Below are 18,537 nucleotides of genomic sequence, written 5' to 3' on the forward strand. Positions count from 1 at the left end.
CCTATTCCTAACCAGTCTAACCCTTCCCGCCCACCTAACCCTCCATGGCCAACCATTTCAATTCAATTTCCTATTTTCATTCCAACATGGTCTCCTCCACTGCCACAATGAGGCCAAACTCAGGTCAGAGTAGCACCAACTCATATTCCATCTGGGTAGCCATAAGACTATAAAACATAGGACCAGAATTAGGCACTTATAATATTGTATTTGCCTTCCTCACCACCAACTCAACCTGCAAGTTAACTTGCACGAGAACTCCCAAAGTTCCTGTGAACCTTTGATTTTTGAACCTTCTCCCTGTTCAGAAAATAGTCTATGCCTTTATTCCTTCTACCAAAGTGCACAACCAGCTACTTCCCTACACTGTATTCCATCTGCCACTTTTTGCCCATACTCCAGATTGCTTTATGTATACACAATCTATGTAAATAAGCTATCTTATCTATTTATCGTCTTTTTAAAAATTCTGTTCTTTATCTCTTGCCTTTGTTTTTGCGTAGCCTTGGATCCGGAGTAACAATTATTTTGGTTTCCTTTATACTAGAGTACCGGAAATAACATTTAAAAATCTTGAATCCTTGTGATTGTCTAAATCCTCCTGTAGACTCCTTTCTTCCTCAACACTACCTGCTCCTCCACTTATCTTTGTATAGTCCATAAAGCTATCTATTCTGTCATCCACCTGATGGGTTAGCATCTTCTGGAGGGGCAAAAAGGAATGTGGAAAAAAGGATGCCGTCACCTTTTCGAAGCCTCGACACCAAAAATGCACAAAAGCGGGTCTGACTCATTTGTAACTGCTACACCTTGATGACAGCCTGCGGAGTTAATTATTATTCAGAGTGTTTAAAATAATTCGCTGCCTATCAGCCTTCGCCAGAGCTCCTGTCTATACCACTTCAGAGCTCTGCGTGGGATGTGTGCTGGAGCGATAGCTCCTGATTTAGGTCCTTTATTGTCACTTCAGCAGCCTCCAGTTGTTGAAGAGAAGTCGTTATTAATTAAAACATTGCTGCGGTTCCTCTCTGAATAACAGAGGGCTTGTAAATCTAGGATCTGCTTTCGTGTCAGAAGGGAGACATCAGCAGAGCAGGGCTACGGTTAAATTACAGTGTGATGGTGAGGTTTACTGGTCTGTTGAAGACCCCTGGCTCAATGGATGGCCTTGAACCCTCCATAATGTTCAAGGTCACACACTGTGGCCCGTTAACTTCTGGCCATATGGACTGACATCTCATTGGTTCTATAAAAATTGTCCCATTCAAATATGTGAACCCATGAACACTAACTTGCTGTTTTTCTGTCTTTTTAAACCACTTACTTCTTCACATATACACTCAATGGCCACTGTATTAAGTATACCAGTACATCTGTTCATTAATGCAAATATTAAATTAGCCAGTTATGTGCAGCAATTCTATGTATTAAAGCATACAGACATGGTTAAAAGGATCTGACAAAACTTCAGAATAGGAAGGAAATGTGATCTAAGTGACTTTGAGCATGGAATGATTGTTGGTGCCAGACGGAGTGGTTTGAGTATTTCAGAAATTGCTGATCTCCTGGGATTTCTACACACAACAGTCTCTGGACTTTACAGAGAACGATATGAAAAACAAAAACATCCAGTGAGAGGCACCTCTGATGGCAAGAATGCCTAGTTCATGAGAGAGGTCAGAGAGAAAGGCCAGACTGGTTCAAGCTGACAGGAAGGTGACAGTAACTCAAATAACCACACATTACAACAATAGTTTACAGAAGAGCATCTCTGAATGCACAACACACCGAACCTTGAAGTGGATGGACTACGGCAGCAGAAGATCATGAACATACCCACGGTGGCCACTTCATTATGTGCAGGAAGTACCTAGTAATGTGGCTATAGTGTGTACTTATTGCAACTTATGGTATATTTTATGTATTGTTTACTGTGCCACAAAACAACAAAATTCACATGTTTTAGCGATAATAAACCACCCTCTGATTCTGGTTCAGTGAAGGAATATAATTACAATGCATTTGGGAATGTATTTTGATAGTGAAATTGCTATCGGATTTTGTTAGTCAATGGTGCCACGGTCCAGATCTGGCTGAGCATTGTGTAGCAGTGAGCCTAACTCTTTACAGCATCAGCAATCTGGGTTCAATTCCTGCCGCTGTCAGTAAGGAGCTTGTACGTTCTCCCCATGACTGTTTGGGTTTCCTCTGGGTGTTCTGGGTTCCTCCCACATTCCAAAGCCATTTTGGTTAATAATTTGTGGGCATGCTATGTTGGTACCAGAAGTATGGCAACAATTGGCGTCTGTCCCCAGCACATAGAACGTAGAATATAGAAGACGACAGCACAGTAGAGGCTCTTTAGCTCACAATGATGTGCCAACATTTTAATCCACTCTAAGATCAACCTAACTTTCCTTTTTACATAGCCCTCAAATTTTTCATGTGCCTACCTAAGAGATTACTTAATGTCCCTAATGTATCTGCCTCTATCACCACCTCTGGCAGAGTGTCCGTACAGCCACCACTCTTTGTGTAAAGAACCTATCTCCGACATCCTCCTTGTACTTTTCTCCAATCATCTTAAAGTTATGTCTTGTTATATTAACTATTTCCACAGTGGGAATAGGACACTGGCTGTCCACTCGATCTATGCCTCTTATCATCTTGTACACCTCCATCAAGTCACTTCTCATCCTCATTTTCTCCAAAGAGACAAGCCTGAGCTCACTCAATCATTGCTCGTGTTGGTTGTTCGATAAATTTGCTGTGTCCCATTCAGTACATCTGAATGCTTACATTGCATTTGGGGACACTATTCAATGGTCCTGTTGTTATCAGATATAGTTAGCCATCAGGTCACAGTTCAGATTTCACAAAAACACTCATGATAAGAGAAGTTTGGATAGGTATATGGATGAGAGAGTGTTGATCCAGAACGTTGACCGTTTATTCCCCTCCATAGATGCTGCCTGACCTACTGAGCTCCTCCAGCATCTTGTGTGTGTTGATCTGGATTTCCAGCATCTGCAGAATCTCTTGTGTTTACAGTGATGGACAATTCCACCTGACCATTTTAACTTGCTTAAGTAGAGTGCAACTTGATTTCTTTGAGTCTCTGTGGTACCTTTGAATGCACGGTCAGCATTCTCACACCTCAGTAAAATGGTGCCCCTCTAAAGACATGAACACAAAGATCTGAGTTACTCCACTGTCTATACTGAGGACACATGAGCAATGCACAACTCCTGGGTGGACACAAAAGTTCCTATCGAAGGACTGTAGAGGTATTGTGTCACAGGTAAAGGCCTTCCCAATGCTTAGCGCATTTACATGAAGCGCTGCCACAAGAAAGCAGTATCTACCATCAAAGACCCTCACCATCAGGAAGGAGGTACAACAGCACAGGTTCAGGAACAGTTATTGTCAAAAAACCATCAGGTTTCTGAACCAGTGTGGATAACTTCACTCACCTCAACGCTGAATGATTCCACAGCCTATAAACCCACTGTTAAGAACTCTACAATACATGCTCTCCATATTATTTATTTACTGTGTTTATTTTTCAACATTTTGTCTTCTTTTGCACTTGGGTTATTTGTCAGTCTTAGTTAATGTATAGGTTTTCATAAATTCCATTGTTTTTCTTTATTTTCCTGTAAATGCCTGCATGGTGACATATACATTGATAAAAATTTACTGTGAACTTTGAACGTTGACCACTATACCTATGTCTCAACTGACAATACTGGAAGTTTGCTATAAACAAATTGGAAGCAAATTTTCTAATCTTAAAAAAGTATCCACAAATAAAATGATATTCCACTGACCATAAAAGCATTTTTGAGAGATAGTATCCTTCTAATAGATTCCTCCTTCTTCAGCCCTTTACCTCTTCCACCTCTCCCCTCCCAGCTTCTTACTTCATCCCTCTCCCCCACCCATCCACCTTCCCCATTATCTGGTCTCACCTATCACCTGCCAGCAAGCTACCTCTCCCTCAGCCTACCTTCTGCCCCCAGTTCTTAAAATGGCCAACATACCTTAATCCATTTCACCCCCAATACTTTCAGTCACTAATACAGAAAGCTAGAGAAAGAGTGAGATGGAGAGAGAGAGAGAGAGAGCGAGAGAGAGCGAGAGAGAGAGAGAGAGAGAGAGAGAGAGAGAGAGAGAGAGAGAGAGAGAGAGAGAGAGAGAGAGAGAGAGAGAGAGAGAAAGGGAAGGAGAGAGAAGGGGAAGAGAGAGGGGAGGAGGGAGAGGGCGAGGAAGAGGAAGCGAGAAAGAGAGAGAGAGGGAGAGAGAGGGAGATTGGGAGAGAGGCAAAATGTTTCCCTTGTTTCAATGCATGCTTTGATGTGCACTTAAAACCACCAACACCAGTCAAGTACGTGATAATTAATGGTTAATACCAAGGTTCTTCAGGACAGTCTTGAGGGTTAAGCAAAAAATTTTTGCTGGTGTACAGTCATCAAGCACTAAAGCACAGAAACAGGCCCTTTGGCCCATCTAGTCCATGCCAAACTCTTAAAATGTTTCATTCCATTGATCTGTACCTGGACTATAGCCCTCCATACTCCTCCCATCCATGTACCTATCTAAATTTCTCTTAAATGTTGAAGTCTAACCCACATCCTCCACTTCCACTGGCAGCTCATTCCACACGCACCACCTTCTGACAGAAGATGTTTCCCCTCCTGTTTCCCTTAATCATTTAACCCCTTAGCCCAGAAACTCTAGTTCTAGTCTTACCCAAACTCAGTGGAAAAAGCCTGCTTTCATTTACCCTCTCATAATATTGTATACATCTATCAAATGTCTCCTCATTCTCCTACACTCCAGAGAATGAAGTCCTAACCTATTCAGCCTTTCCCTATAGCTCAAGTCCTCAAGACCTGGCAACATTCTTGCAAATTTTCTATGCACTCTCTTAACTTATTGATATCTTTCTTATAGGTAGGTGACAAAACAGCATACAATATTCCAAAGTAGGCCTCACCAATGTCTTATAAAACTTCAACATAATATCTCAATTCCTGTACCCAATACCTTGATTTATAAAGGCCAATGTGCCAAAAACTTTCCTTATGACCCTATCAACCTGCGATGATACTTTCAACGAATTATGAAACTGCATCCCTCAATCCCTTTGTTCTAGCACACTCAATACGCCAATTTAGGCCTCATCATCATCTTGTACAACTTCAACATAACATCCCAACTCCTGTACTCAACACTTCGATTTATGAAATAGATCACATTTGGAAAGCTAAAGATAGTTATGTGTTGACAGTTGCTTCTTGATTTCTGCAGCAGTTTACAATAGCGCTCTTAAGGCTGAAAATGCATCAGTAATTGAGATTTCAGCTTGACTGAGTGGGAATTGGTGATGACTGCGTCCATTATGTCCAAATATAGCAGTGGGTGACTCAACCATGGTGCCGTTAAGTGGAGCCACTTACCATAGAATATATCCAGTGGAAAAGAAGCTAACGGCAGCCTGGCCTGTCGTTCTGTTTGGGTAATGATGATGAGTTGTCCTCATTTCAATCAGAATGAAGGGAAGGACTGTGGTATGCTGCAAGAGGAAATAACAAAATAAAGATGTATCATGCTGGGACTGAGAAGTAATAAATATACCTATTAGCAATTCAAATTGGACACCTTGAATAATTGAAGAAAAGGAGGGGGCTGCAACATTGCAATAAGGCGGTTTTCGAATCTGTCTCGTTTGGAAACTTCACGCCCCCTTTTGCATTGTCAGCTCATTACTGTGATCCCACACCTCAAGGGTCCTCTCTTCAGGCAGTCAGAGGACTGAGACCAGCTCTAACATTTCCTGCATTTCTTAACCAGATGCGGCACCCGTCTTATGTGTGGAGAGGATGTTTCTTAGAGTGGGAGACTCTAAGACCAGAGGGTACAGACTCAGAATACAAGGACGTCCCTGTGGAATAGCGATGAAGTGGAATTTCTTTTGCCAAAGGGTGATGAATGTATGGAATTCATTGCCACAGACGGCTGTGGAGGCCAACTCTTGAATATTTGAAGCAGAGTTTGATTAATTCTTCATTAGTAGTCAATGTCAAAGGATATAGGGAGAAGGCAGAAAAATGGGGTTGAGGGAGATTATAAATTAGCCATGGCAGAAGGAAATTAATGGGCTGAATGGCCTAATTTGCTCCAATGTCTTATGGTCTTACAAGGTTGAGTGAACTAGACTTTTCCTCTTTGGAACGAAGGAGGATGAGAGGTGACTGGTTAGGTGTGTATAAGGTTAAGAGACATAGATTGAGCAGAGAGCCAGAGAATATTTGTCAGTGTGGAAATGGTTAATACCAGGGTGCAATTTTAAAGGGATTGGAGGAACATATAAGAGAGATGTCAGAGGTAAGGTCTTTACATAGAGCAGATGTACCAGGATGCTGCCTGGATTAGAGAGCAATCCTCATGAGGATAGGTAGAGTGAGCTAGGGCTTCTCTCTTTGGAGTTAAAGAAGACGAAAGGTGAATTGATAGAGATAAACAAGCTGATAAGAAGCATGGATCAAGAGGAAAGCCAAAGACTTTATCCCAGGGTGGAAATAGTTAATACCAGGAGGATATTTTTAAGGTGATTTGGGGAGAATATAAGGGGGAGTTTCAGAGCTATGTTCTTTCTACAGAGAGGGATGAGCGTGTGGAATGCCCTGCCAATGGTGGTGGCAGAGGCAGATGCATTAGGAACATATAAAAAATTCTTAGATAGGCACATAGATGACAGAAAAATGGAGGGATACGTAGGAGGGAAGGGTTAAATTGATCTTAGAGTAGGTTAAAAGGTCAGCAGAACATTGTGGGCCATAGGGCCTGTGCTGTGCCGTGATGTTCTGTGTTCAGACAGCTTTGGAGGGAAGAGGTAAACTTCCGTCCTCAGTGAACAAACCGGCAAAGTTTCTCATTTCCCAGTGCATGCTGAGTGATTTTGAAAAGGTAGTAATTACGCCACATTCGCAGAGCTGGCTGACACTAATGGTGACAGCAGGCAATTAAAGCATTTTTAGCGGAGTGGAGTGAAGTCAGAGTAAAAACGCTAATGCTAAAAAAGGAAGCAGTAAGCTCTGGAAATTCAGTCAGCCATTCCAGCCCATATTTTCAGCTTTCACAAAATTTCCTGTCAACCAACAAATATGCAGGTTTTATTTTTCCATCTTCAAAGTTTAAAGTTCAAACTAAATTTATTACCAAAATACATCTATGTCACCATATACAATAGACAGCAGGTGCAGGAGTAGGCCATTTGGCCCTTCTAGCCAGCACTGTGATCATGGCTGATCATACACAATCAGTACCCCGTTCCTGCCCTCTCCCCATATCCTTTGACCCCGCTATCTATAAGAGCTCTATCTAACTCTCTCTTGAATGCATCCAGAGACTTGGCCTCCACTGCCTTCTGGGGCAGAGCATTCCACATATCCACCACTCTCTGGGTGAAAAAGTTTTTCCGCATCTCTGTTCTAAATGGCCTACCCCTTATTCTTAAACTGTGGCCTCTAGTTCAGGACTCACCCATCAGCGGGAACATGCTTCCTGCCTCCAGTGTGTCCAATCCCTTAATAATCTTATATGTTTCAATCAGATCCCCTCTCATCCTTCTAAATTCCAGTGTATACAAGCCCAGTCGCTGCAATCTTTCAACATATGACAGTCCCGCCATTCCGGGAATTAACCTTGTGAACCTATGCTGCACTCCCTCAATAGCAAGAATGTCTTTCCTCAAACTTGGAGACCAAAACTGCACACAATACTCCAGGTGGGGTCTCACCAGGGCCCTGTACAGCTGCAGAAGGACCTCTTTACTCCTATACTCAATTCCTCTTGTTATAAAGGCCAGCATGCCATTAGCTTTCTTCACTGCCTGCTGCACCTGCATGCTTGCTTTCATTGACTGATGTACAAGAACACCTAGATCTTGTTGTACTTCCCCTTTTCCTAACTTGACTCCATTTAGATAGTAATCTGCCTTCCTGTTCTTGCCACCAAAATGGATAACCTCACATTTATCCACATTAAACTGCATCTGCCATACATTTGCCCACTCACCCAACCTGTCCAAGTCACCCTGCATTCTCATAACATCCTCCTGACATTTCACACAGCCACCCAGCTTTGTGTCATTGGCAAATTTGCTAATGTTACTTTTAATCCCTTCATCTAAATCATTAATGTATATTGTAAACAGCTGCAGTCCCAGCACCGAACCTTGCGGTACCCCACTGGTCACAGTCTGCCATTCTGAAAGGGACCCGTTAATCGCTACTCTTTGTTTCCTGTCAGCCAGCCAATTTTCAATCCATGTCAGTACTCTGCCCCTAATACCATGTGCCCTAATTTTGCCCACTAATCTCCTATGTGGTACTTTATCAAAAGTTTTCTGGAAGTCCAGGTACACTACATCCACTGGCTCTCCCTTGTCCATTTTCATAGTTACAACCCTGAGACTCTTCTTTTGCAGGCATACTCAATAAATTGGTAACCATAACAGAATCAATGAAAAACTGCACCACAGGGTGACTAACCATGTGCAAAACAAAATAAACTGTGCAAATACAAAAAGCAAACAAAATAAAAATAAATACAAGAGCAATAAATATTCAGAACATGAGATGAAGAATCTTTGAAAGTGAGTCCATAGATTGTGGGAACATTTCAGTGATGGAGAGAGTGAAGTTGAGTGAAGTTATCCCCTCTGATTCTAGAGCCCGATGGTTGAGGGGTAAAAGTTGTTCCTGAACCTGGCGATATGAACCCTGAGGGTGAGTCTCCCACAAGTTCTCCAATTAATATTCAGTAGTCTATTCTCTAATCAGCCATTAACTTTGTTACCAAATACTCTCCTCACCTGTTGTAGTGTCAATCTGCTCATTGAGAGCTGCTCCACTGTGCTAGCTAGGAAGTGGTGTGTTTAAGGAACATTGGCTGCCATTCAGTTCCACGATAATGGCACCAACAGAGTTTAAATCTATTGTGCTAAATGCACCTGGTCTTTTTTTTAACTGTTTTTGATTCATGTGACAGGATTGCGATTGGTTCTGTGGGAACAAAGGTAGAGTACTGCGGGAGAGAGTACCCGAACGTATACTTTACATAAGTATTTGTAATGGGCTGTAACTTGAAGGATTTACTGAATGCTTAGTGTCTATCTTGTCCTGCAAATAAAGAGATAACTTTGTTAGTGGTAATCAGTGTCTACAATCCCCATTTAAACCTGATTTCACACAACACCACCCCACTTCATTCAAACCTGATTTTACACACCACCCCACTTCACTCAAACCTGATTTCACACACCACCCCACTTCACTCAAACCTGATTTCAGACAACACCACCCCACTTCACTCAAACCTGATTTCACACACCACCCCACTTCACTCAAACCTGATTTCACATTACACCACCCCACTTCACTCAAACCTGATTTCACACACCACCTCACTTCACTCAAACCTGATTTCACGCAACACCACCCCACTTCACTCAAACCTGATTTCACACACCACCCCACTTCACTCAAACCTGATTTCACACAACACCACCCCACTTCATTCAAACCTGATTTTACACACCACCCCACTTCACTCAAACCTGATTTCACGCAACACCACCCCACTTCACTCAAACCTGATTTCACACACCACCCCACTTCACTCAAACCTGATTTCACACAACACCACCCCACTTCATTCAAACCTGATTTCACACACCACCCCACTTCACTCAAACCTGATTTCACGCAACACCACCCCACTTCACTCAAACCTGATTTCACACACCACCCCACTTCACTCAAACCTGATTTCACACAACACCACCCCACTTCATTCAAACCTGATTTTACACACCACCCCACTTCACTCAAACCTGATTTCACACACCACCCCACTTCACTCAAACCTGATTTCAGACAACACCACCCCACTTCACTCAAACCTGATTTCACACACCACCCCACTTCACTCAAACCTGATTTCACATTACACCACCCCACTTCACTCAAACCTGATTTCACACACCACCTCACTTCACTCAAACCTGATTTCACGCAACACCACCCCACTTCACTCAAACCTGATTTCACACACCACCCCACTTCACTCAAACCTGATTTCACACAACACCACCCCACTTCACTCAAACCTGATTTCACACACCACCCCACTTCACTCAAACCTGATTTCACACAACACCACCCCACTTCACTCAAACCTGATTTCAGACACCACCCCACTTCACTCAAACCTGATTTCACACACCACCTCACTTCACTCAAACCTGATTTCACATAACACCACCCCACTTCACTCAAACCTGATTTCACACACCACCCCACTTCACTCAAACCTGATTTCACACACCACCCACTTCACTCAAACCTGATTTCACACACCTCCACCCCACTTCACTCAAACCTGATTTCAGACAACACCACCCCACTTCACTCAAACCTGATTTCACACACCACCTCACTTCACTCAAACCTAATTTCACACAACACCACCCCACTTCATTCAAACCTGATTTCACACAACACCACCCACTTCACTCAAACCTGATTTCACACACCACCCCACTTCACTCAAAACTGATTTCACACACCACCCCACTTCACTCAAACCTGATTTCACATTACACCACCCCACTTCACTCAATCCTGATTTCACACACCACTCCATTTCACTCAAACCTGATTTCACATAACACCACCCCACTTCACTAAAACCTGATTTCACACACCACTCCACTTCACTCAAACCTGATTTCACACACCACCCCACTTCACTCAAACCTGATTTCACACAACACCACTCCACTTCACTCAAACCTGATTTCAAACACCACCCCACTTCATTTAAACCTGATTTCACACACCACCTCACTTCACTCAAACCTGATTTCACACAACACCACCCCACTTCACTCAAACCTGATTTCACACACCACCCCACTTCACTCAAACCTGATTTCACACACCACCCCATTTCACTCAAACCTGATTTCACACACCTCCACCCCACTTCACTCAAACCTGATTTCACACACCACCCCACTTCACTCAAACCTGATTTCAGACAACACCACCCCACTTCACTCAAACCTGATTTCACACACCACCTCACTTCACTCAAACCTGATTTCACATAACACCACTCCACTTCACTCAAACCTGATTTCACATAACACCACCCCACTTCACTCAAACCTGATTTCACACAACACCCCACTTCACTCAAACCTGATTTCAGACACCACCCCACTTCACTCAAACCTGATTTCACACACCACCACCCCACTTCACTCAATCCTGATTTCACACACCACCCCACTTCACTCAAACCTGATTTCAGACAACACCACCCCACTTCACTCAAACCTGATTTCACACACCACCCCACTTCACTCAATCCTGATTTCACACACCACCCCACTTCACTCAAACCTGATTTCACACACCACCTCACTTCACTCAAACCTAATTTCACACAACACCACCCCACTTCACTCATACCTGATTTCACACAACACCACCCCACTTCACTCATACCTGATTTCACACACCACCCCACTTCACTCAAACCTGATTTCACACACCACCTCACTTCACTCAAACCTAATTTCACACAACACCACCCCACTTCACTCATACCTGATTTCACACAACACCACCCCACTTCACTCATACCTGATTTCACACACCACCACCCCACTTCACTCAAACCTGATTTCACACACCACCTCACTTCACTCAAACCTAATTTCACACAACACCACCCCACTTCACTCATACCTGATTTCACACAACACCACCCCACTTCACTCATACCTGATTTCACACACCACCCCACTTCACTCAAACCTGATTTCACACACCACCTCACTTCACTCAAACCTAATTTCACACAACACCACCCCACTTCACTCAAACCTGATTTCACACAACACCACCCCACTTCACTCATACCTGATTTCACACAACACCACCCCACTTCACTCAAACCTGATTTCACACACCACCCCACTTCACTCAAACCTGATTTCACACAACACCACTCCACTTCACTCAAACCTGATTTCACACACCTCCACCCCACTTCACTCAAACCTGATTTCATACAACACTATTCACTTTACACCTTCCTTCTTTTTTGCAGAATCAGAGTCAGTGACATCCTGTATGTTGTGAAATTTGTTCTTTTGTTATAGCTGTGCAGTGGAAGATAGGGTGCTAAGTTTGTGTTGCAGTTTGCACAACACTACTACAGTCCAGGGTGTTCTGGAGTTCAGAGTTTAATTCTGGCACTGTCTGCAAGGAGTTTGTACATTGCCATGTGGATTTCCTCTGGCCGTGTCAGTTTCCTCCCACAGTCCAAAGACATTTCTGTTTGCAGATGAATGGAACCCCAACACCAAACACATCCTTACCATGCCCCCCACTCTCTGCTTTCCACAGGGATCATTCCCTTTGTGATTCCCCTGTCCATTCATCGTTCCCTACTAAAACCCCTCCCGGCATTCATCCTTGCAAGCAGCCTATGTGCTACACCTGCCCATTCACCTCCACTCTCACATTCATTCAGGGCCCCAAGGAGTCCTTCCAGGTGAGGCAACACTTCACCTGCGAATCTGCTGGGGTCATCTATTGTGTCCCGTGCTCCCGATATGACCTCCTCTACATTAGTGAGACCCATCCTAAATTAGGCTCCAACGACCGAAAGCAGAATTTCCTGTTGGCCAATCAGTTTAATTTGTATTCCCATTCCAGTTCCGCTGTGTCGGTCCATGGCCTCCTCATTTGCCATGATGAGGCCAATCTCAGGGTGGAGGAGCAACATCTTGTATTTCAGTGGATAGTCTCCCACCTGCTGGCATGAAAATCGACTTCTCCTTCCAGTAATTTTTTTTCCTCCCTCTCCCCTCTTCTTCAATTCCCCACTCTGGCCTCTTACCAATTCTCATCTCCCTATCACCTCCCCTGGCACTCCTCCTCCTCCTTCCCTTTCTCCAATGGTTCTCTCTCCTCTCCTCTCCGATTCCTTCTTCTCCAGTCCTTTACCTTTCCCACCCCCACCTGGCTTCACCAATCATCTTCCAGCTTTCAGCTGTTCTCCTTCCCCTTCCCCCACTTTTTTATTCTGTCATCTTCCCCCTTTGTTTCCAGTCCTGAAGAAAGGTCTTACCTCAAATTGTCGATTGTTTATCCATTTCCAAAGATGCTGCCTGACTTGCTGAGTTCCTCCAGTTTTTTTGTGTGTGTTACTTTAGATAGGTAGATAGATAGATGGAGATGATAGACAAATAGATTTAAGACTTTATTCCCTGGAGCATAGGAGAATGAGGGGAGATTTGATAGAGGTATAAAAAATTATGAGGGGTATAGATAGGCTTCCCTAATGTTGTTATAGCTGGGGGTGGTAGTGTGGATAATATCCCACTACCTATAAAATGCTCCCAAGGGCATACATTTCAAATAGCCTCTGACAACCAAGTCCAGCTCCTGGCCTTCACATATGGCTTGGCTACAAATCCGGCTCTAGTATCAGAAGAGGAAAGGGCAGGTTATTGGCACCATAAAACCAGATGTTTTGGGCAGTTGGCCTCATCAGCCATGGGTGGCAGCTCATCTATGAGAAGGAAATTTCTGATCTCAAACCTTCGCTGACTTGAGGCTACACCCATTCATGGGGAAGGCTTTGGGAATAAATGCTGAGGAAAAATCTGGACCTGGCATTTCCAAGACAGTCCTATGTCGAGTTCAACGCTGACAGGCAATTCCTGTGAAGCCACTGGTGTCAAACTGCATCGGTCTCTATCATTCCTTCAGATTCATCAGCTCCATGGAGAAAGGAAGACTGCTACATGGCCGGCAGCTTGCTCTTCACACGGCATCTTACTGCCCAGGCTTGCAAACTGACTTGTGTAGCAACTGACGAAGCTGCACTGATCATGTAGACAGCTAGGATGCAACATCCACGGTTGACCCTGACCAACAGATGGCCTCAAGATAGGGTTAAAGTGGATGGATGAGAATAGAACTAGAAGTCATAGGTTAAGGGTGAAAGTTGATATATTTAAGGGAACCATGAGAGCAAACATCTTCACTCACAGGTCGGTGAGAGCTGCTGACGGAAGTGATGGATGCGGGGTCGATTTCAACATTTAAGAGAATTTGGACAGGTACTTTGATGGGAGGACAATGGAGAGCTATGATGCAGGTCAAAGTGACTATCCTCAGACTAGGTGGACCCTAGGGCCTGTTTCTGTGATGTAATGCTCCGTGACACTATGCTCTGACTCCCACTAGATAGATAGATAGATAGATAGATAGATAGATAGATAGATAGATAGATAGATAGATAGATAGATAGATAGATAGATAGTTAGGTATAGATAGCTAGGTAGATAGATCGATAGATATTTATTTATGGGTAGGTAGATAGATAGAGCTAAACATGAATTGTAATGTAGTGTTCATTGGCCATTCAGAAATCTGATGGTGGAAGGGGTGAAGCTCTTCTTAAGGTGGTAAGTATGTGTCTTCGGGCTCCTGTATCTCCTTCCTGATGGCAGCAATGAGAAGAGAGCATGTCCCATGTAGTGATGTTCCTTGATGTTGGATGGTGCCTTCATAAGGTACCACCTTTTGAAGATGTCCTCGATGAGATTGAGCTGGCAGAAGCTCTGTGCCTGCTCCTACTTTAATTGTTATTGGATTTATGATTTTTATGTATACTGAGATATGGAGAAAAGCCTCATTTTGCTTGCCAGCCAAACCATGCCACCAGGTTCAAGGACAACATCTACTCCACTGTTAGAAGGCTATTGAGTGTTCCCCTAGTATGCCGGTTTGGTCCTTTAGACCTCACAACATACTTTGTTATCACCTTGCGTCTTATTGTTTACTTGCGCTGCACTTTTGCACTAACATTTTATTCTCTATTCTGTTGTTGCTTTTCTATTTACTACTCCAATGCACTGATGTGACAAAGTGATCTGTTTGCAAATCAAGTTTCTCACTGTACCTTGGTACATTTGACAACAATAAACTACATTGTGTTTATTGCTTCAAAGCAGAACTACTTCAAGGTAGTGCAAAGGGAAGGGCGATAGAAAAACACAGCACAGGTAGAGATATAAAATGTAAGGTATCATCAGTAAATTTGAAAGTTGGTTTATTATTGTCACATGTACAAAAATACAGTGAAAAACAGTTCACACCCTGACCCTTCAAGTCTTTCCCCTCCACGTACCAATCCAAATGCCACACAATGCTGTCTGTTATGCTGCTGGCTTTTAGGGCAGCAATGAAGGTCCTCCATTTCTGATGGGGTTCAGGGCTTCCTTCATCATGTCAGTAGCTTCATCTTGGTTTTCATTTCTGTCAGTCATGCAAGTTCCATGTGGAGATTCAGGAATACCATCGCACTCAGATGTCGAAGGGTTCTTCATTACTGTTTCCATAACAATTCTGTTTTACCAGTCAGGGTTGTTAGCTGAGTCCCTGAACCTGGACCACTCTTAGTCTGACCTCTACTCTTTGACCTGCTTGGCAAGGGTGACCTTATCAAGTGTCAAAGCACAAGGCCCTGAGTCCAGCCAGCATAGCTCTCCAGGTCATTGAGATACACAAGCCTACAAATCATGACAACCCTGTGGTTCACTTGGGGGAAACGCCACACAGGTACAATGAAAAAGCAAGTTCTCCTTGTTCAGCCCATGACTCTCCTTCCCTTCCCCGTACCTATCCAAATTTGGCAAGTGCACAATATTAGAGAATAACTTCATTTCTGTGAGGTACGAAGCTCATAGTGTTGCAGTGCCAAGTTCACTGACATATGGAAGCGAATGTTGAACAATATCAAAGCAAAATGAGGGAAGACTCAAAGCTGCAGAAATGTGGTTTCGGAGAAAAATGATGAAAATATCATGGATAACAGGGTAACAAATGAAGAAGTGTTGCTAAAAGCAGGAATAAGATGAGCTGATATCATCAATCAGGGAGCGGCAGCTGGAATTTCTGGGTCATGTACTGAGGAAAGAGAATCTCAAACAGCTTGCATGGACAGGAAAAACTGATGGAAGAAAAAGTTGCGGAAGACAGTGCATGATATTCATGAGTTACATTAAGGGATGGACAGGCAAAAGTTTTGACAAGCTTATTAGAACTTCACAGATTAAAGACAGATGGAAAACAATGATTACCCATGCCATATGACATGGCACGTAATAATAATGATGATGATGATGATGACCCACCTCCACCACTTCCTCTGGCAGCACATTACAGATACTCAGTAACCTCTGTGTAATGGGGTTGCTATAGGACCATAAGACATAGCAGCAGAATTAGGCTATTCAGTCCATTGAGTCTGCTCCACCATTTGATAATCTAACCCATGCATATTGGAATGTGGGAGGAAACCGGAGCACCTGGTGGTCGTGGTGAGGACAGACAGCAGTGGAATTGAACCTGGGTCGTTGGCACTGTAATAGCATCATGATAACCACAACGATACCATGCTGTCCTGCTGACACTATAGAGGGATGTGTAAGCACTGGGGAGCAAGCAAGGCCATGAGACCATAAGACATAGAAGCAGAATTGGCCCATTTGGCCTATTGAGTTTTCTCCATCATTCTATCTGATTTATTAACCCTCTCAACCACATTCTCCTGTCTTCTTCCCATAACTTTTCATGCCCTGACTAATCAAGCAGCTATCAACCTCTGTTTTAAATAGACTCAGTGACTTGATCTGCACAGTTATATTCACCACCTTCTGACTGAAGAAATTCCTCATCTCTGTTCCAAATGGACATCTCTCTCAGTTCTCTTTTAAATCTCTCCCCTCTTATCTTTTATCTGTGCCCTTCAGCTTTGGATTCCCTGGCTATCCATCTCATGGTTGTCCATCTCAGCCATACCCCTCATGATTTTATAAATTACTGTGAAGTCATTACTGATTCTCCAATGTTTGATGCCCCGGCATCCCCAGTCCAGGCCAGATCCTCATAAATCTCCTCTGAACCCTCTCTAGATTGACAATATCTTTCCTGTAACAGAGAGATCGAAACTGTACACAATAAAACATAGAACTTTATAGGCTATTTGGCCCACAATGTTGTGCTGACTGTTTATCCTACCCTAAGATTACTTTAACCATAAGATCATAAGATACAGGAGCAAAATTAGGCCATTTGGCTCATCAAGTCTGCTTTGCCATTTCATCATGGGGATCCAATTTTCTTCTCAGCTCCAATCTCCTGCCTCCATCCCGTATCCCTACATGCCCTGACCAATCAAGAATCTATCAACCTCTTCCTTAAATATATATAAAGATTTGTCCTCCACAGCTACCTCTGGCAAAGAATTCCGCAGATTCATCACTCTCTGACTAAAGAAATTCCTCCTTCAATCCTACATAGCCCTCCATTTTCTATCATCCATGTGCCTATCTAAGAGACTCTTAATTGCCCTTAATGAATTTGCTGCTACCACCACCTCTTGCAGGGAAGTTCACATACATATCACTCTCTGTGTAAAAATCTTATCTCTAACATCCCACCCTTATGCTTTCTATAAATAATTTTTAAATTATTCCTCCTGGCATTAGCCATTTTCACTGTGGGAAAAGGTCCCTGGCTTTCCACTTGATTAATGCATCTTGTCATCTTGTACACCTCTACCAAGTCACCTCTCCCTATCCTGGTCAGACATACTCTCTAGTCCAGGAGGTATCCTGGTAAGTCTCCTCTGCACCCTCTCTAAAGCTTCCACATTCTTCTTTTCATGAAGCAACCTGAACTTCAAAATCACAGTGTCAATGTAAAATGACCTCCTCCAAGATCATTCTAACTCTTCCCTAGCGCATAGCCCTCCATGTGTCTTTCATTCGTGTGCATGTCTCGTAAATCTCCATAATGCAGCCAACTCTGCCACTGCACTTGGCAGTACGTTCCGCAATACTCAAAGTTCTAAATCGTTTCTGTGTTATTTTATCGAAGATGTTCTGAAAGTCCACCCAAGACACATCAGTTGGCTCAGTCTGATTTATTCCACATTTTCAACCTCAAAGAATTCCAGTGGATTTACTGAAGATGATTTTCCTTTCATACGTTCATGTTGACTCTGCCCTATTCTTTTATTATTTTATGCGTGGCCACTCACCACTTCCTTAATAATAGTTCCTGCACTTTCTGTGCTGTTGTTAACAGACAATGAGGTCTATTTTCTCTCTTCTTTACTTTCAAGGTTCAAGATTCAGGATTGTTGAATGTAATTTCCAGGATACAAGTGTGAAAGAGAACAAAATAATTGTTACTTTGGATCAGATGCAGCATAAAAAAAGCCCACAATAAGATAAAGAACACAAAAATTAAAAAAAAAACATGAACTACATAAGTTAGCTTGTACAGATAGATTGAAGTAATGCTAAGCACAGGAGTGCCTGTATATAAGATGATTTTGACAGGAAATGATAAAGTAGTGGTGGTTGGGGGTGTG

At 43.1% G+C, this 18,537-nt stretch overlaps 1 protein-coding gene across 2 annotated transcripts in view; it reads right to left on the reverse strand.

Annotated features, from left to right (window-relative positions):
* aig1 (androgen-induced 1 (H. sapiens)) overlaps positions 1-18,537 on the reverse strand; it is a 229,551-nt gene that overhangs the window by 44,385 nt on the left and 166,629 nt on the right. Inside the window, exon 4 of one of the 2 annotated variants that reach the window (XM_073050429.1) lies at positions 5,463-5,578. The exons of the other annotated variant lie outside the window; for it this stretch is intronic. Coding sequence (XP_072906530.1) covers positions 5,463-5,578 — 116 coding nt within the window. The remainder of the gene's footprint in view (positions 1-5,462; positions 5,579-18,537) is intronic. 2 annotated transcript variants of the gene reach the window in all.

Source organism: Hemitrygon akajei, chromosome 7, assembly GCF_048418815.1.
Source record: "Hemitrygon akajei chromosome 7, sHemAka1.3, whole genome shotgun sequence".
NCBI classification, from domain to species: Eukaryota; Metazoa; Chordata; class Chondrichthyes; order Myliobatiformes; family Dasyatidae; genus Hemitrygon; species Hemitrygon akajei.